The sequence below is a fragment of the Mustela putorius genome, unplaced genomic scaffold (genome assembly GCF_011764305.1).
Source record: "Mustela putorius furo isolate JIRA1106 unplaced genomic scaffold, ASM1176430v1.1 tig00003834_pilon_pilon_pilon, whole genome shotgun sequence".
NCBI lineage: Eukaryota > Metazoa > Chordata > Mammalia > Carnivora > Mustelidae > Mustela > Mustela putorius.
In genome coordinates this window covers 91336118-91357062 of record NW_025421987.1, presented here as the reverse complement: position 1 = coordinate 91357062, position 20945 = coordinate 91336118, and the positions used below count along the sequence as shown (strand labels likewise).

General features: G+C 38.3%; 1 protein-coding gene across 2 annotated transcripts in view; it reads right to left on the bottom strand.

The window, feature by feature from the left end:
- The window catches only part of CCDC50 (coiled-coil domain containing 50), a 70389-nt gene extending 49688 nt beyond the window's left edge, over nt 1-20701 (bottom strand). Inside the window, exon 1 of one of the 2 annotated variants that reach the window (XM_004745268.3) lies at nt 20126-20701. In XM_004745268.3, the coding sequence (XP_004745325.1) occupies nt 20126-20174 (49 nt within the window). In that variant the 5' untranslated portion in view covers nt 20175-20701. The remainder of the gene's footprint in view (nt 1-20125) is intronic. The other variant, XM_004745269.3, reaches the window with a different exon arrangement.
- Nucleotides 20702-20945: the final 244 nt, after the last annotated feature.

Sequence of the window (20945 nt, the reverse complement as noted above, 5' to 3'; positions counted from 1 at the left end):
GTAGGAGCATGGCTACCCACATTACTCAAAATGACAGTAAAGGCGGAGGGGGGTGCATGATGGTTCAGTCAGTAAAGTGTAGGACTCTTGATTTCGGCTCATGTCATGATCTCAGAGATTCTGAGATCGGGCCTGTGCCGGTCTCCCCACTCAGCGGGGAGTCTGCTCCTCTCCCCCTGCCCTTCTCTTGCTCACTCTCTAAAATAAATAAATAAATCTTAAAAATAAAGTGAAATAACAGTAAAGGGTTTCTGCTTCCATCACCCAAATTTCAGATACATTGTATGCATTATAATGGACAGAAGCTGGTAGAAACTTAGAATATCTAGAAATCCTACACTATAGTCTAAGTAGGTAGTACACTCAGACAAACGGTCAACTGTTGGTCCCTTTAGATCACAATTAACACATAATTCAATTAATGGAGAAATGATGACAGCTGGAAGAACAATGCCAAGGATCACACAAATAAGTGTTATTTCTAAGACTAGACCCCAAGACTATGAAAAATGTGTCCATACAGGAGGATATGTGTTAGGCTAAATAACCCAACAGAATGCATAGGATGTACACGGCATTTTGAAGCAGAGAATGCAATCTGTACTAAGGTGCTGATTCTGATCTTAGAGCTAGTGTCCTGAGTCAAATATTTGAGAAAAACTTCCTCATGTCTTCAGAAATCCTCTATAGTAGCAGACTGCCAAACAGTCCTGAAAATTAGAAAATGTTAGTAAATCAAGGTAAATGAAGAACATGTCAACATCGGAAGAAGCAAGAAGCAAGAAGCAAGAAGGAAGAAGGAAGAAGAAGAAGAAAAAGAAGAAGAAGAAACATGAGGGATCTTTGTAAAAGGAAAACGTCTTCCAGGTGAATTATCCTGCCACAAACATTACTGAAAGAAAGAGAGCTACCCTTCCCATAAAAACCTCTACAACAACCAGAATAGAGTAACTCAAGATCTTCTGAAAAGTTCTACCAAATACCTTGTCTGCTAAAGCTACCGCTTCGGTGACAGCACCAAACTGTCTTACAGTATCAAGAATCTTAATTTCAGGGGGCGCCTGGGTGGCTCAGTGGGTTAAGCCGCTGCCTTCAGCTCAGGTCATGATCTCAGGGTCCTGGGATCGAGTCCCGCATCGGGCTCTCTGCTCAGCAGGGAGCCTGCTTCCCTCTCTCTCTCTCTGCCTGCCTCTCTGACTACTTGTGATTTCTCTCTGTCAAATAAATAAATAAAATCTTTAAAAAAAAAAAAAGAATCTTAATTTCATATGAATATCTCTAAAAATAATAAAGGCCCTGGATGACAGGCCAGGTTCCCCAACTTCTTCAAATATTTCTAAACTTCAAACACTGTTCAAAAAATGTGCTGATTCATCACTTTCTTAAAATTATAGAAACTGATTATCAGAAAGGGCTTTAGCAGTTGTTGAGTCCAGCCTTATCCTGCCCAAATAACCATCCTCTTAAATATTTCAGCCCCAAGATGCCCACTTCCATTCAACAAAGTCCCCCATTCCCTTTCAATGCAGTCCCCCTGTAAATAACTATAAGTAAAATAGTCTTCAGATGGATAAAGCCTGCCAATCTATAGAATTTATCCACTGATCTTATTTCCAGCTTTGGGTAGATGGGTGTGATTTGTATAAACAATGGCACTTTGAAAATTGTTGTTTTACACACCCTATAGATAGATGACTACTCATGCAGCTTATCATAGGAACTAGGCACAAGTAAAGATACTCTCCATTATATGGACTAATCCTGTGAGCCTTTCTGACTATAGGTGACATACCAGTCTTTTCAACTTCATAAAATATTAGGAAGGGTAAACATCAAAATCCCAGTACTGATTATGTACTACAGAATTATAATATCATTCATTTTATTTTTTAAGCATTTCTAGATTTTTTTTTTTAAGATTTTATTTATTTGACAGAGAGAGAGATCACAAGCAGGCAGAGAGGCAGGCAGAGAAAGAGGAGGAAGCAGGCTCCCTGCTGAGCAGAAAGCCTGATGAGGGACTCGATCCCAGGACCCTGAGATCATGACCTGAGCCGAAGGCAGAGGCTTTAACCCACTGAGCCACCCAGGCACCCCATTTTTAAGCATTTCTATATTCTCCAATTTACCTACCATGAAGGGAAGTCTTATTATTTATAATCCTTTTAAAAGTATTTTATAATAAAATATATGTTTTTAATCTAGCTTTCAGCTCTAAACATTGAAACAAATATTAACTAGGAAAAAAATGAGCTGCACTAGCAATGTTTTCTTGATTCAGTTTAATTATACTGTTTCCTTACGGTTACAGAATCAAAATTTTTTTTTTGTTACTATTAAGGAAAAAAGTATGTTAGCAAATATAAACTCTACATAGACCCCCAATTTGTATCTGTTCTTCCTGAGAACCAAAGCAAGCAGAGAACTATGAAAGTTGCTCAGTTTTCATCGTCTAAAAAAGAAAGAACACCAGTTCTTCACCAAATAGAAATGTTTTCCTGGCAGCAAACATGAAACTAAAGTGTTGTAATGCTAGAACTTAAATAGGAAGCACTAAATTATATAATGGACATCATCAATAATTCAAGCATGAGTTTTTAAACATGTGCCTACAAACACACACACACCCATCTTCAACAAAAGCACAGGACTGAGCATAGTAAAGAGACATTTTAAAAAGGAAAACAACTTATTTAATCCCAACATTTCACTCTGATGTAACTTATTAAAATCGGTTCCTGACTTTTTTTTTTCTTTTTCCTAATCCCCCAAATTCAAAGTTAAATGAAAACCCTAGTAATCCAAACCACTTGCTTGGCAAGTAGTTATATTATAGTTAACCACAGACACACTAGATTGCAGGCAAGTGGGTTTTGAAAATGCTGAGATAATAGAAGTCCTCAAACGAGAAGTACTACTTTAATATCACAAACCATCTACATCATTATCAGAGACCACAGAGTAACTGGGTAACTTATTGGAAAAGTGAAAATGGCTGAGTCAGAAATTTCCATCTGACAGAGCAAAAGACTGAGAATGAGAGGAATAGTGAGAAAGTGGGAGGAGGGAAGGTAGCAGGGTACAAACAGAGCAATATTTACCCATCCTTATAGAACTGTCGGGTAAGACTTCCCATAAGGAAATATCTGACTCAAGTTATCATAAAGGATAAAAATATCCACAAACAGGCAACCTTACAAGTTTCCTATGTTTGCAGGCATCAGCTTTAAGGATTGGTACTCTGAATCAAACTTTTGTGTTGGAAGTAACAAAAAAAGCTACTCAAGAAAAGTTACAACTCAGACCTTGTCTATTTTCAGAAAAAGAAGATCTAAATACTAATGCAAATCACTGAAACTGAGCTTCCTTTCTTCTTAAGAAGCAACCCATATTCTCAAAATGAGCTCAACCCAGAGGTCACTTGGTCTGCCTTCCCAACAAACTGGTGTTTGGGTTCTGTCTTTACATTCTCACCAAGTGATCATAAGTGAAGTTCTCTTCAAAACCCCATATGATATACATCTACATCATCCAATGTTGGAACCCATGTTAGAAAGTATTTCCTCAAACTAGACCAAATCTGTATGTTCTACTGATCCATCATTATTCTACCCACTAGGGTTACAATCTTTTCCCTATACTGTATATGGTACACACTACTCATATGTAGCTATTTTTTCAAATTAACTAAAATTAAATTTAAAAAATTTAGTTCATCTTACCAGCCGCATTTTCAGTGCTAAATAACTATATGGGGCTTATGCCTACCATTTTGGACAATGTGGAATGTAGAACACTTCCACCATCACAGAAAGTCTATTGGACAGCACTAAACAATAATCACAGTGTGATAGATAAGTTATTGCTAACTTAGACAACCGGATCATTCAGTAGCATTCAAGGCCATTTTAATCATTCATGGTATATGTACACACACGTGCATAGGCACTTCTATTTAAAACAACAGATGGAGCTTACTTTACCAGTATGGGCAACCAAAGATTTTGAATATATTATTGGTTTTGTGTTAGCCACTGATTTATCTTCAAAATCCTTGTACGGCATTTCTCTTTTTCTTCAGCTATGAAGTAACAGTGGTTTTGCTAACTTCAGCAGAGTGAAAAAAATCAAAAGTTATTCTACATTTATCAAACAACTACTCTGTAGATAATATGTCACAGAAACAAAGTAAGCAAATCTCCACTCAGAAAGGATAATACATTTAAAGGAATTCAATTCTGGGAAATAAACCTGCTACTGAATAAACCCACCAGATCACTAATATATACTTACCAAACACTGAAGAACTTCACATTCTGATAAGCAAATGTACATTTGTGACTCTCAAATGAACTTGTAAAATTAAACTGTTGAAAGGTGGTGAAGATTCTCCTAAGTTTACTGTCTTTAGTGCACTCCTTAAAGAACAATTACACTTTAAGTGGACATTCCACTTCAGAACAATTCAGAAATAACATGAATTTACACAGCAGCTAAATATTTAAAAGAAATCATTCCTGCTTTAAAATGATTCAGTTTATTTTTTAAATGGATTTAAAGTTTCCTAATTGAACATAAAAAGAGGACTACCAAATTACACTTAAAAGGGTACCTGGGTGGCTCAGTCCACTAAGCTTTGGAGTCTTGGTTTTGGCTCAGGTCATGATCTCAGTGTCCTGGATTCAGCAGTGCATCGGGCTCTCTGTTCAGCACAGAGTCAGCTTGTCCCTCTCCCTCCCAATCTGCTCCTCCCCAGCAAACCCCCAAATAAATAAAATCTTTTAAAAAATTATATTTAGAAAATGAAGTGTTTTCTGCAATATACTACATAGAGCGCTTGTATTCAGTGAATACTCACTTCATAAAAATGCAGTACAGTATAACTAAGTACTCTCACTCAGATTACAGTCTTGGCTCTAACACTCACTAGATGAATAATCTTGAACAAATTAATATAACTTCCATTTGCCTACCTGAAATATGGGTGTGACAGCAACCACTATAAGTACTTCAGTACTACAGGAAATTTATACATTAAAAAAAAAAGTATTCACAAGTTATTCTGATGAAGATAGTCAGAATTTCTATGTAGAAAACGACAGACCTTTCATAACCACAAGAAGAACTCACGATACCCAAAATACTTAAATACCCTTAGATTAGCCAGCAGCAGACAGAATTTTTCAAAGCAATTTTCCACTAAGAATATCCAGATTGTAAGAATTTATTGCTTTTATTTTGATTGCATGTATCCCTAAAGAAACTTCAACCTTCTGTTGTTCCACTACTTGAATGGCACTCTTCCTGGCACTTAAGCAAGCCCTCAAATGGTTTGGCAGCCCTCAAATGGTTTTGGTTTCTCTGTTTGCCTTAGCCTAGAAAGAAAAGCCACCCATCTCCTTAAACCCTAGTAGGATAAACCCAGTCATGCCCATTAAAAACCCAAAAGATCATATCCAACCCAACTTAAGTACAAGTTTACACCAAGGAAAGAAAACCATTTTGGTTTATTGGCTTCATATGACAAGAGAGTTTCCTTAAGTACTAGCTACTGCAAATTCTATTTACCCTGAGTCAGATATTTCCACTTTCAACTTCTCTTCTGCAAGGAGATACTTTAGCTGGCACTTTCTCTCCTGTTAGGATTAGCAAACACATTTCAATTTCAAAAAATCAAGAGTAAGGGGCACCTTGGTGACTCAGTTGGTTAACCCTCTGACTCCTGATTTCAGATCATGAGACCAAGCCCCGAGAGGGCTCTGCTCAGCATGGAGTCTGCTTCAGATTCTCTCCTTCTCCCTCTACCCTTCTCACTCCATCTCGCTAAAAAAGTAAAATTTAAAACAAAATCAAGAGTAATACTCCAAATCCCCCCCCCGCACACAAAATTCTGTTTCAATTAACAGCCATGGGGTAAGCAGGCATGGTGAAAAGATTCTCCTAAATCTTGTTCCCTTAAAGCAAACTGTACTACTTGCAGTTCCACTCTGTAACCATTTGTCAGAACTCTACGCATGACTCCAGTAATCTTAGACCATATAAATCCAAAAGTATGAACAAAAAACAAATAGGTAAATCTTGAGATTTTTGGAATTTTACTCTGATAGGCTGCCATATGCTCAATAATTGGTCGCCTTTACTAACCAGACATGTGTTTTCTTCAAGTTATCTTGAGATCATGGGTACCTTTTTAGAATTTAGCGGAATGCCTCCCCAGAAGATCAAGAGATTTATCTTCCTAATAATAATACAAGTAGGCTTACATTTAAATCAGATTTCCTAGAAATACTGTCTGTACAGAAGGAAGCAACCCAAGAGTAAACTGAAAGAAGTTAGCCTATGTTTCAAAGCACTCCTAGAAAATCCCTATCCTGATAACAGGGAGTTGTGCCAAGAGTTTAAAAAGTAATTCTGTCAACCACTTTGGCTCTCTATGCAGTTCATCAGAGGGAATATTTTACTTTATTTTTTAAAGATTTATTTATTTATTTTAGAGAGAGCCTGTGCACACAAGAAGGAGTGGCAGAGGGAGAAGGCGAGAGAATCTCAAGCAGACTCCCCGAGCACAGAGCCTGGTGTAGGGCTTGATCTCAAGACCCTGAGATCGCAACCTGAGCCAAAACCAAGAGTCGGACACTTAACCAACTGTACCACCTAGGAGCCCCCACCATTATCATCATCATCATCATTATTATTATCATTATATTGAGAAAAACCTGTATTCACTTTAGTGGTATTTAAAAGTTAGATGTGAACTTTTGAAAGTTCACTAAAAAAAGCTGGAAACACAGCCACTACTATGGGAAGAAAGCAAAACCTGAAGCATAAAGGTAAATTCCAATAAGCAGAAAGCTGAGATTTCTTCCTTAACACAAAAATAAAGAATATATAAAGTGGCAACATTATTCCATTTTGGACTTTTCCTACTGTGTGAAGAGTATTTCAGAGGGGGAAAAAAAAAACCTCAACTTTGGAGCTATAGAGATCAGGATTCAAATATGACTTACTTAAATGGCTATAAAACTCTGGGCAAGTTATTTAATCTCTTTGAGCCTAGGGTTCCTTCTCTGTAAAATGAGAATAAATGTCTTGAGAACTAAATTAGATACATGAGGGGCCAAGGAATACACCACACCTGTCACTCAATACATGGAACCTATTTTTTTTTTTTTAAGATTTTTATTTATTTATTTGACAGAGAGAAATCACAAGTAGATGGAGAGGCAGGCAGAGAGAGAGAGAGAGAGGGAAGCAGGCTCCCCGCTGAGCAGAGAGCCTGATGCGGGACTCGATCCCAGGACCCTGAGATCATGACCTGAGCCGAAGGCAGTGGCTTAACACACTGAGCCACCCAGGCACCCCATGGAACCTATTATTATTGGCAGCATCAGAATTAAGGAATTCTTATGTACCATAGTTATTTTCCATTAAGTATTTTTCTTCCAATCAGGTCCCTTAACTAAGTCACTGATTAACAAAGATCTAGTCACTTGTCTAGCATACAATCCATTATAGAATATGCAATCATTGCTTCACCTTATGGTGTGTAGAAATGTTTACTGGCAAAGAATTAAACTGTAATCAACAGCTTACTACATTTCTATAGCTCTTTCTAAACTATGTCCAACTGAAGGAGGATGTTTCCTACACATATTGTGGGCCTGAGTCAAAGGAAAATCAGTATGTATAAAATGTTGAAAAATCTCCATCACTTCAAACTTTTTTTTTCAATTGAATGTCCAGAGTTAGAAAGCAAAGTAGAATTATATAAGAAAGTCATGTAATTAAGAGTTTAATCAACATCAAGAATGATAGGAGGGTAGACTGTTAAGTAGAGGTATAGTTGTCAAAATATAAACACACTAACATACAAATTTAAAACAGTGCATGCCTAAAACTAGATGGATTTTCCTAACTTCTTTAAGTTGCTCTACTGAAGACTTTCTGCCATTTTGACTCTTTTCCTATTTCAACTAGCAATTCTCACAAAATGTTCAGTATCAGCGTAAAATTAGACCATGTTATCAGTCATTTATTGTCCAACGAATATGAATGTGAACTGTGCCATTAACTAAAAGGTTTATGCAGGGCCAGATGATCACAGTACAACCAGGGAAAGTGAGCACTTTCCATATTCATCATGCTTCTGAAAGATCACCAAATGTTTCAAGTTCAAGTGGAATATGTTCTTAAAATATCTTGGATTTCTCTCTGCAATGCTACTGAAACTGGCTTCAGTACATTCTACAGTGTACTTGGTTATCATGTCATTCCCCTGTAGAGGAAGTTAAAGAAAATCAGGAGCTGCCTGCATTTGTGAACAGGAAGACAGCTTCTCCAAATCCTTTCTGCTCTACAGGATTTACTTGCTTCATGGTTTTTTTAAGGAGTCAAAATTATTTTGTTTGTTTGTTTTTTAATTGAAATAATAGCTGCCTCTAAGCATAAATGTGTTTTTTACAGCACTGCCTGTTTTGAAAGCAGTGTTACCTCCTAATATATCATATGAAGCTGAAAGAGGCTAAACAGTGTACCTTAAGTCAGACAACCATTCCAAATTAAGCACAATTGGACATATCCATGCCCAAAGCAAAAACTCTTTGAGCTCTTTCTTGCTCGTGCTTTCCCACCTTCTTTTGATCATAAACCACTCCGAGTTTGCAATCTGTACATCCATCTCTTTAGTCTCCAACCCAAAACTTTCAGATTTTTCAGTTAGCTCCCCTTATATTCAAAAACTTTAAGAATACATATTATGCTTATCTGTTTAGTTAAAGATTTATAAGAACCTTGCTCCCTTTATGTCAAAATAAATCTGAGAGAAAATAGCAAACAAAAATTCTGAATGGAACCTAACATCATCTATTAAACTTAACTGGACGCTCTAGTAACAGTGACAAAATGATACTATATAACATTCCTGGAATATATGCAAATATCAGCATTATCTTACAAAACTAAAGTCAATCCATAAACAAGTAAGCTCACTGTCTGCAAAGGAAATTACTGTGTGTTTAGGCCTTGATTTAACTTTGATACCAATCAACATCTTATGGAAATTTGAAAAATGGAAAAAAAGACAATAAAAAGTAAAAGCGACTTGTTCCTTGTCCTCTATTCCTACCCCTAGTGAATTCACGCAAATAATAGGTCTTAATCTAGTGTCATTAGTCAGTTAGCTCAGGTCAGTCTGCCCACTGAGCACAAGCTGTCAGACAGTCTGATAAGTTTTCTGGAGTATCTCTTATATGTAAGGATCCAAAAAGGAAATTGAAATTCGTCAGCAACCAGTCTCATGTTAAGAGAAAGGGAGTAAATTAATACAGAGAATGATACACATTGCTTACGGAAATAAGTAGTTCAAAGAGGCTTGAAGAAATTACAAAAAGAAGCAGGACAGACTTAACAGAAAATGAGCACTTGAGAGAGGCCTGGTGGGGTGTTGAAATAGGCAGATTTGGATAGTGTAGAAGGAAACTCCAGGCAGGGCAACAGGGCTCACAGGAACAACAGTCTGGAAGAAGTGAAAAACTCAAAGTATTACAAGGCGACTTGAATAGTAATGTCAAGCTTGATTGCATACCACTACATTTTACAGAAAGTTTTCATATCCATTTCTTCAGTTAACTGTCATCACAAGCCCATGTATTAGGCACAGTATACATTATCTCCAATAAGCTGATAATAAAACCAAAGCTTAGAGATACGGAGTATTATCTCTGAGTTCTTAAACCTAATAGGTGGTAAATAGGAGATGTGAAACCAGGTCTTACAAGTCTAGGTTGAGGGTATTTCCTTTTAGAAAGAAGTCAGTCTGCTGAAGTTAAATTTTATACTGTAAGTCTGATTTCAATGAGGAAGAATTATTTACTATTTCAGTAAACTAGAGCAAATACTGCAAAATAATTATAGGAGGAGCTCAATTACTAAAAAGATGCTTGGCAGAGGTGTATAGAGTAAAAATGTAGCCTCCTTCTATATTTAAAATGAAAAAGAAAATGAGAGACATATCACATATTGCCAAGTAAACAGGGATTAGAAACATCTGCATTTCTTACCTACCTTCAATTGGCATAAATCTTTTCAACATCTGTTCCCCACATTTTGTGGGGAACATAGGGAGAGAACCCATAAATAGGGAAGAGAAATTTGGGGTGGCTCAGTGGGTTAAAGCCTCTGCCTTCAGCTCAGGTCATGGTCCCAGGGTCCTGGGATCAAGCCCCACATTGGGCTCTCTGCTCAGCAGGGAGCCTGCTTCCTCCTCTCTCTCTGCCTGCCTCTCTGCCTACTTGTGATCTCTGTCACATAAATAAATAAAATATTTTTAAAAAATAGGGAAGAGAAAGTAAACTTAAAAGAAAAATGTTGATTAACCCAAATATGAATAGCTGAATAACACCCTAGTGATTTCTGTTCTACAATCTAGAGAGCAAGTTTTCATGTTTTACACAGTAATCAATTATGAAACAGAAAACAAATTTAGAATCTGGAGACAATCTGTGGTAGACAGGTACCCTTCAGGTTTTAAGTGCCAATGAAAACTTCACATATCCAGAAGAGGCTTTGTAGTAAGGACTTCACTCAGTAGTCACATCCAACTGCCCATGGTATTTCAGCAATGTCTCTTTAGCTGCGTGATCACCAGTATCCATTTACTCTGATGAATTTATTAGAATCCTCCTTTTTACTCACAAAGTGTCTGGGTTTGCCTATAAATTCTGTGGCAACCCTGTCTTAAGCCTAGTAGTTTTCCTAGTATGGGAAGCTTGAGAGTCACTGACACGAAGTTCCTGGACTTCGGGGATGTTAAAAGCACAGTAAACTGGGGTCTACCCATAACTCCCTAATCATTTCTAAACCTCCAATCTCTCCTCTCCAACATACACACATAGCCAAGATGACCTTTTGAAGATCGGCTCTGTGAAGCTCTAATGAGATAACTATAAAAAGATACGAAGAAATGCTTTGTGGGTCCACTAAAGCCCTATTTGAAATAAGGTCTGACCATGGAAACCTAGGAAAACAAGAGAAGCAGACAAGTCCAGTTAAAATCCAGCCATCAGGGATAAGATAAGGGACCTTTTGTAGGCAAAGCCAGAAAGTGATCTGTAAATACAGATATTGAGAATGGGCAGTTCTTTCCAAATAGCTGTTGGCCCAGATGTTAGAGCAAGCTCAAGTAGTACAGATGGGATGATAGCAATCTTAATCAAGTCTTTCTCTTTCTCTACTTCAGGTTTCCCATCTAGACAACAAAGTCTTTTTGAAAGTATTTGTCAAACCCTAACATTCTGTATTTTACAGACCCTCATAATATTAAAGGAAAAAAAAAACAATATTTTAAAGCATTTGATAGGAAAGTGCTCCTAAAACATTAATGTAATTAATGCAATAAACTACGGACTCCTCTACACAGTCAATTAAAAAAAAAAAAAAAGACAGGAAAAAAAATGTTGTTGATTGAGGGGCAGTGAAGAAGGAAAGATACCCTTATAAGCCACTCACACTTTTTCTATTTGCAGTTAAAAATCCCGGAGTAAAGTTAATGGATTAAGTGACTCAGCTTTTATGACTCATTAGAAAAATAAAAGCCAAAAAAGTCCAGTGGAGACTCCCCTGATATTTGGTCACTGAGGAGCTGTGTTGAGACTGGAAACACTCCTCACACACTAAACTTTCGAAGCCTAATGGTCAACCTAGGTACTTCTGATAGAAGTTTCTAAGAAGACTAAGTAACACTTCCTTCATGCAAAAGTCAGTAACACATTTTGAAGAGAGCCAGTGATAAGCAGTAAGCTAAAAATCAAATTATTTAAAAAACTGAATCTGTTTACTCATCCAATTCATTCATGAAAGCCCACAGACCCTTACTCAGAGCTGACATACGAAATACTCTTTACACATGGCTTCTATCTAGAGAATCAATTTTTAAGTACCTAGAAATATATAGAGAGTGTAAATATATTCTTCCAAAAAAAAAAAAAAGAAAAATCAGGATTTGTCTATATTTTTAAAAGTCACTATCAATCTAAAACACACTATCATAGGAATACAGTCAGCAATAGTCAACGACACCGACATATTAAAGAAAAGTTGTAATGGATGCTCATGGTGACAAATGAATATCAAAAAAAAAAAAAAAAGTTAAATAAGGATGTTTTTTAAAGTTTCATCAAAAATGGTCCCGCAAAACCTACTATTTGTTCCTATAAAGTACCAGATAATAAAAAGTTTAAGCTTTGCTGGTCATATGGTCCCTGCCGCAATTACTCATCTCAGCCTTCGTAGCGTGAAAGCAGACACAGGCAATATGTAAACAATGAACATGGTTTTGTTCCAATAAAACTTTACTTATAGAAACTAAAATATGAATTTCAAAGCATTTTCATATGTCATCAATCTTTCTCTTTTTTTTCAACCATTAAAAAATATAAAACCCATCCTCAGCTCACCTGCTGTGTGAAAACAAAGAAGTAGGTAGGCTGCATTTGTCCATGGTCCATAGTTTACAGACCCCTACCCTAGAGGAACAAATTCCAATTACTAGAGAGGGGGATTTTAAAAAAAAAAAAGCCTGCTCAACATTCTTGAACACTGACAGAGAAATGAGTTGCCACTACAAAAACTTGAGAAATTATAGAGTAGAGAGGATTCCTGCACTAGGGTGACCACGGTATTCTCGTCAGTATACTGCATTGGGAAAATCCAAATGTATAATCTGGGTATAAAAACTACAGACTCCTGGGACCACATCCAAGAGATTTAGCTGGTATCTAGTAGGGCCAGCAATGTGTTTATAGTGAAGCTCCCATCATGAACAGTCTAATGTTGCACCAAAGTTTAAAAACCATTGACATTTGCAAAATATATATCTGATATAAGACCTGACTCCACAATGTATAAAGAACCCTCAAAACTCAATAAAAAGAAAACAGCATAATTTTTTTAAGAGGGGCCAAAAGCTTAGAACACACACTTCAACAAATATGTAAGACTGGCAAATAAGCATAAGATAAGAGGCTTAATATCATTAGTTATTAGAGAAATGCAAACTAAAGCCACATGTATTATTATACACCTATTAAAATAGCTAAAAGTAAAAAACAAAAACAACAACAAAAAACCCTTGACAATGCAAAATGCAAACTGTGGACAAGGATGCAGAGCAAGTAGAGCAAGTAGAGCTGGTGGGAATGCAAAATGGTACAGCCACTTCGAAAAACAGTCTGGCAGTTTCTTATAAAGCTGTACACTCACCATATGACCCAGCAATCCCACCATAAGTGCTTACCCAAAAGAAAAGAAAATTTTCTTTCACCAAAAAAACCTCTCTATGCAAATGTTTACAGGGACTTTATAACCACCAAAAGTGAAAACAACCCAAATGTTCTTCAACAAGTGAATGGATAAGCTAACTGTGGTACAGCCAAACACTGGAACTCAACAATGAGAACAACCAGAATTACTAATACAAACAACATTCTATCAGATACATTAGGCTAACTGAAAGAAGCTAAACTCAAAAAAATACTTACTGTATGAGCCAAATGATATGACATTTTTGCAAAGGAAAAAATTATAGTGGCAGAAAACAAATCAATGGCTAATGGGAGACAGGGAAAAATGGTAGAGAAGTTTGGGGGTTATGTAACTGTACTGATCTTGACTGTCGCAATAATTACAAGACTATGCATTTGTTACAATTCAGAACTGTAAATTAAGGATGAGTTTTTACTGCAAATAAATTATACCTCAGTAAATCTGACTAAAAAGGAAAAAAAATACTGATATTTAAACAAAACTGATTACACCTTGTTCTGGTTTATGAGAAACTTTTCTCTGTTTTAATGTTAGTGTACATGGTTACCAACCATCATATGCATACATACATACTTTAATGTATGTGGAGGATTTTTTGTAAATGAAATGATATAAAAATAAATGGGTGTATGTATGTTTGTGCACATTTGTCATGACTTCTAATGGTAATATCTGGGAACTCTTTTGCACTGGTTTCTAAATTCAAACATCTGGGGATAAATGGACTAAATAATCCCTAAGATCCTTCTGCATATATAAGCCAATTATCCTTTGTAGGTCTTATTCAAGATCTAGGGTATCCTAATTTTACCTTTTGAAGCACAGGTCACCTTTAAGTGGGTCATCAGTTAAAAATATTAATTCAACAGACCTTCCATAGCTACTTCTGAAACTGCAAATACAGCTAGGATAGGTTTGTTTTTCCCCCATGACTCAGAGTGATTCATTTTAAAAATATGCTCGTTGTACTTAGAAAACTAGGATTTCAAGCAGAGTTCCCTAAAGTTTTGTGGTATCTATAAATGCTTTCTTTATTAGCAGAATATCACATAGCTTTTTATCACTAAGGCAAATTCATTTATTGCAATAAAAACTCCTATACCCCTGGCAAGGACTGTGGAAAAACCATGGCCTATAGCTTTCTTTGAGTTTATTTCCCTATATGTTCAAAGTGTCCAAGCCTTTAAAGTTTAGCCCCATCAGGTAGAATACAGCAGAGAACATTCACAGTTTGTTTGTTTGTTTGTTTTTTAAATACAGCATTGAGGCAAGAGTGCGACTTCCCACACTTCACTCAATAATTCATTTGATGAATCAAAAATAAAACCTAAAAAAAGGTTTAATTAAAAAATAAAGCCTATATTATCTCATTCATATCAAAAATTATCCCTAAAGTAATGCCAAAACATCACTGAAATTGTTCTCATTATTTTCATTCAACTGTTCTAAACATAAGATAGTATTAATGAAAAACAGTAAAAATTAATCTGATGTATCTGTAGAGTAATTTAAAAGAGAGAGATGACAAGGGGAAGGAGGAAAAGAAAGAAAAAGGGAAAAGGTGGTAGGAAAAAAAAAGAAAATGGGGGAGGAGGGAGAAGGTAAGATAGGAGAGAATATTTGCAGCTTTAAATGTTTCTAATTCTAGCCCCAATGTGCTAATTCCTAGCTACTTAACCTCAGCAGTTCAGTACACTCACTTCCCCGTTCTATCCCTAAGACTTTCCTCTGGAAAATAAGGAGGTTGGTTGGGATCAGTGGTTTTTAATGCTTTCTACTCTGAGATCCTTTGATTAAATATCAATTAATTTTACAGTTGACACATAGAAGAAGTTGTTCTTTAGGTATCTATTAGTTTAAAAAAATTCAATGACTTAAAAATAGTTTATTAAAAATCATAATTTACAAATGATAGTTATATCCATTTTTAAAAATTAATTCAAACAAGAAAGCATTGCATCTTTGCACATAGCAACAAACTGGAAGAGTTTTCCTTTTTCCTTTATGTTAGAGGCACTTGGGGTGCAGTATAAATTTAGAGGGTTCTTTACAGCAACTCCTTGAACTCTACACAACTGCCTCTCCACTACAGTGAATGAAGATCATGTCCATGCGCCACAGGGCATGCTTTATTGTGAAACTACCCTTGCATAACAGGTGGCACACAGTAGATAAATACTTTTTTTTTTTTTAAGATTTTCTTTATTTATTTGACAGACAGAGGTCACAAGTAGGCAGAGAGGCAGGCAGAGAGAGAGGAAGGGAAGCAGACTCCCCGCTGATCAGAGAGCCAGATGTGGGGCTCGATCCCAGGACCCTGGGATCATGACCTGGGCGGAAGGCAGAGGCTTTAACCCACTGAGCCACCCAGGCGCCCCAGTAGATAAACACTTTTTAAAAAATATGTATCTAAGATTCTTTCTAACTTCCAAATTGTGAGATAAGTGCTTTAAACCCATTACTCAAAGAAAAATCAAAACCACAAAAGAGCATTTGTTAGGTGTTTTCACTAAAATTTTATTCTTAATAATGATTACCTCCAAGGACAGAAGAAAAGCATAGAATTCTTTTTTCTTTTTCTTTTCACTTTTTGTTATACATATCTACATAGAATAAAATCTATTTTTAAGATTCACCTATGAGAAAATAAACATTAGGAAAAAAAGATTAGAAGTTTTTATACAAAAAAAAAAAGTATTTCTTTAATAAATTTAATTCTGGCACTATGATCTGTAATCCCTATGGATAAAAGGCATTATCCCTGCCCTTTAAGAGCCTAGACTCTGAAAAGGAATATAAGATATTATTTTTAATATATAATAATAATATACTACACCAGAGGTATGATTCCTGAACCAACAGGGAGCATTTAGTAATATATTCATTCATTCATTCATTCACATATGCAAATATTTGCTAAATATTTTCTGGCTATGTGAAAGACCTGAAGCCAGATGAGGGTAAAGAAAGATAAATAAGATACAGATCTCCCAACTCAGGTAGATCCAGCCATTGTCTCCTTAAAAAACAGCAACAACAACAACAAAAACCTGCTGTATAATTCTGAAGAAGAGAGAAAATGAGTTTGCCCTGGAGCCAGATGCTGTATGTCTAACAGATACTTCCTTCACATTACATGCCTAGCGTGCGCATGGTACGCTTTAGATCTCTGGGAAAACTTGCTTAATTTACTGCACCAGACCTAATTTTGTATCTTTCCCCTTAAAATTCTGGATGTGTGCCATTAATTTAATTTACCTCATTATACCACTGGGGTGTTCTGAACCTAAAATGAATCAGTGCTTTCGAGACATATTTCTGAAAATTTATTAAACTTTATCTTTCACAAAAGAAAAAGATTTTCTTTCAGAATAGCTAGCTGCTTTTACTTCAAGAAATAAGTCACTAGGTATATTGATTCAGACACACAAGCACACACACAGAGTTAACGAACTCTGGAGATGGTGGAACTTTCCATCTGAAGAGTAGTACAAACACGTAATACATAATGCATTTCTTACTACTGTAAGAGAAGAAATAAGAAGCCTGGCAGTAGCAACTGATGTGTTGTGCTAAATGGCTATAAATGGAAAAACTCAAAAGCCTATATAATTACAAAGGAGTTGGTAAAAATTTAAGAGTCTAGAAATGGCTTTCATGGACAGGCTAATATTAGTTTTTAGAGCAACATTTTAAGAGTTAAAACTCTGTTAGACAGAAGGAGCAAGATTATGATGATAAGTGAGCCACTCCAATTAAGTAGCAATATGGGAATCTAAGTGGAGGGGGCAAATAGGAAAGTGAGGGGTCTGGACTATTGTGTCAGAAAGAAAATTCAGGAAAGAAGCCAAAACTGACCAAAAACCTAAGTCTGCCAACTGAAGACAAGCATTCATTTTTTAGAAAAATATACTCCCAGTTCCGATCTAAACTAAGAAACTTAAAGAATACTGTTGGAACCTGACCTGACTATACCTTTGTCTAACATTTGCAAATTGCATGATGCATTTGAATTATACATCTACTGATTTAAGAAAACAATGGCTGGAATTATTTCAAATCTTGTTGGGTAGAAGCTCAAATGTTTCAGGAGAAATAAAGGACTATTCCTAAACATTGGCAACAGTAATTGCATTACAAAAAGTATGTGTGTTCCAAATTCGCTTTTAAACCAGAAATAATGATGTGTGTTGACATTTAGCTAGACTTAATTCCTTTCATCTACGTATGAATTCAAATGTGTCCCTTTGTCTCCTACTTTAAGAGATTTCCTAAGGTAAAAATACTACTGTTAATTTTTTTTTTAAAGGTCTGTCCAAATGATGAAATCTTCAACCACCTTAAAAGTAAGTAAGCAAGCACTGGATTTTAACATAGAACAGAAAATTTTAAAATATTCCCTGATGTCAGCTGTTACCCATGACCTCTGTTGAGATGTTCACAACAAAGGTCACAGGACTCCCCAACCCCTCCCAAAGAAAAGGCAGTGTGAAGCCACAGACATCCATTGCATTATTCTTAATCTCCATTGGAATCCACCCTATGACCCCAAATCGTAATTGTATATGAATCTACCAAAGTTTAGATTGAAAAGAGAAGTGGAGGGGACGGATTTTAAAAACAGCTTAAAAATCTATGCCAGGATATTAAGCAACTTACCACTAAACTTCCTTTACAAACTGAGTTGGAGTTTCAGTATTGAGAACAGTATTGAGAACTGTGTGTATTTACCGAAACATGGGCACCAGCTTTATTCTCTTTAAATTAGGGTTCAAAGACATTGTTAGGGAATTACTGGGCCATAATTAAGATTTATATTACAAAAAGATACCCTTTATTAGACTTCAATGCATCCCAGGTCAAAAACTACACCCATTAGGAGGTTCCTAGCCTAATACAGCATTTCCTTTGAGGATCCTAGAACCAGAAAAGTCAGATGCTTACAAAGACAATGATCTCTACAATTTCTGACCACCTTCGAAATCAATCAGTATTTAATTCTAACTTAATCAAAGAGCCACACCAAATTTCCTTCCCACTTTACCCTATCATGCAAACTGGATCGTCAAACAACACATTATGCAAAGTGAAAGCCAATTTGAATGTGCTAAAATTCCAGAGTTTAGGAATAGAAACATCTTGCATTTTTAGATGGAAAGTGTTTTTTAGAATCCCTTGAGAAAGAAAGTACTAGAATAAATCATTCATCATTCATGTTTTGGTTAGAAACCAGAAGACCTAAGAGTCATACAAATGCATATTCAAAAAGTGAGTTTCAAGTTTGTTCCAGGTCACAAACAGGTACAGGGGGCTGGGTAAAATCACAGCACTACATGATTAATACTTAACCTGTTAAGGTTGTGTTTGAATTCCAGTGTTCACTCTACCCATCGTCCACCCCCAAAAAAGCACAACACATCACATAGGGTCACTTTTTCTTTAGAGATATCCAACACACTGATATCTGTCCATAAAACTCCAACCCAAAAGTCTAAATACAACCAATCTCAGAGACTAGTACTTTCAAAGTCTAATCTGCCTTTCCTCCCACTCAAGCAACAGACCTGACACTGCTGTGAAAACTACATTTACATGAGAATACCTGAATAGTCACCAAAGCCGAGCTGGAAATTGAAAGGTTGAAAGATCTCAGGCCTAAACTCTCAGACCCTTCAGGAACAATAGGGCAAGCCTGGCCCCATTAAAAACTCTACGTAAAACCAGTGACTCTATCTCCTAGTGTTCCGAACTCTGGGAAAGAAAGCAGTGAAGCCTACTTGGTATTTTGGGGTGGGCCTGAACACGCACAAGACCATCAGAGTCAAATCAAGCTGTCACTGAAACATGCAGTTCCAAGAAAGCAAAAATTCTTATTTTCAATTCCACATTTCCAGGACACCCCAGGCCACATTGTTCAGCTGAAACAATTGACATTCACAACAAAGACAACCTTTGCAAGCCTGGATAGCACTCTGATTTCCACACTTCCGGGGCCAAAGAAGAGCCAAAGATAACTAAAGGTTAAGGTGATCCAGCACCTACAATTTCAACAAAAAATGCTAGATCCTGGAGCAGACAATCAAGAGCAGAGGAGGGAAGTCAAAAGGCTACTTGCCAGTGGCTAAATCAGACCCGTACTAATCAACCATAATTTCCCAGGACATCAGAATAAAGAGCCCTTAAAAATCAAGGTCGCCAGTCAGTCCCCTGTTCCCCCTTGCCCCTGCTTTTCCTAAGAAAAAATGCTTATAGCAACTTCCCATCAGCCTGCCCGCACTGGGCCGTGCCAAGACTAAACTTTTAAACCTTGAGGGAGGTGGGAAAGTCAGCCAGCCAGCCGCTGGGCTAGTTAAAGCGGAGAGAAGGAGGGAAAGAGTCAAGTTTCAAAACAAAGGCTCCACAAGGAACTGAATGTCAACCCCTCCCCAATTTCTAGCCTTCAAGCCAGCTAGGCTGAGCCTTGATTTTTAAGGACACAAATAAGTCAGATTTACCCAGCTCTCGAGCGTTCACCAACGCTTTGCTCTGCGGTAAAACATTCTGCACAACCACTTGCTGAGGGTGGTGCCGTCCTCTCTCCCCCCACTTGCACGGGGGAAGAAATCGGGCTCATTAAGTAGTGACTCGCCCAAGGTACCACAGTAGAGCCTCAAGTCAATTCTGTCCCCGACCAAGGCGCCAGGGCCAGGGCACCGGAGGCGCCCGCGCGAGGGCCTCGGGGGCCAAAAGGACGACGTTCCCCGCCCGGAGAGAGCCAGGCTGGGAGAGGGGAGGGGCCCCGCGCGCCTCGCGCCCCGGCCCCTACCTTCCTTGACTCCCGGCAGCTTGGACTGGTCGATGGTGACTTCAGCCATGTTGGGCCGGGGTCCCGGCCGGCCCTCGCCGCCCTCTTCCCCGCCCGCTACCTTGCCGCCGCTGGCCACAAGCGCGGCCCCGCGCGCAGCAGCAGCGCCCGACGCGGCGCAAAGTCCGGCCGGCAGCGCGCCGACCGGGGGGAGGAGCGGCCTCCGCGGAAGGGCTGGCGACAAAGGCGACCGGAGACCCGGCCCGGCGTCCCAGGCTGGCAGCCCAGCCACCCCGCCGCAGCCACCTGCTCCCGCGCCCCCGGCACCGACCGATACCAAATCTCCGGAGCCCGGAAATGGACCCGGGCCGTCCAGTACGGAGGGAGAGAGGAGACAGAAAGGCGGGCGGGCAGGCGGGCAGGCGGGCGGGCCTGGGTGGGGAGGGGGAGGGGAGCTGCAGGTCTGTAACCGCAACTGCGAGTGGCTGGCGAGCGAAGATCGGCGCCCGCGGCCGCCTCCCTGCTGTCTCCTTTGTGCCGCGCGACGCCCCCGAGGCTGGGGCCCCCCCTGTGCCCCCGCCCCCGGGCCCTGCCTCCCTTATCCTCGGAGGGTCGCGTCTGTTGGCGGGGCCTTTGTGTCCTGAAGGCCTCAACAAAAGGGCCACATGGGTTACCCAGAATATGACCGGTATTGTCACCAGAGTCTACAGCATTCTGTGCCCTGGTTCCGGGCTGAGATTCCCTGCTGCCTGGCTCTCTCAGGCGTTCCTTGCCTCCCGGGATTAGTGGAAAGATTATATATGGACTCGGAAAACCTCTAATTCAACCTACAGAACTAGAC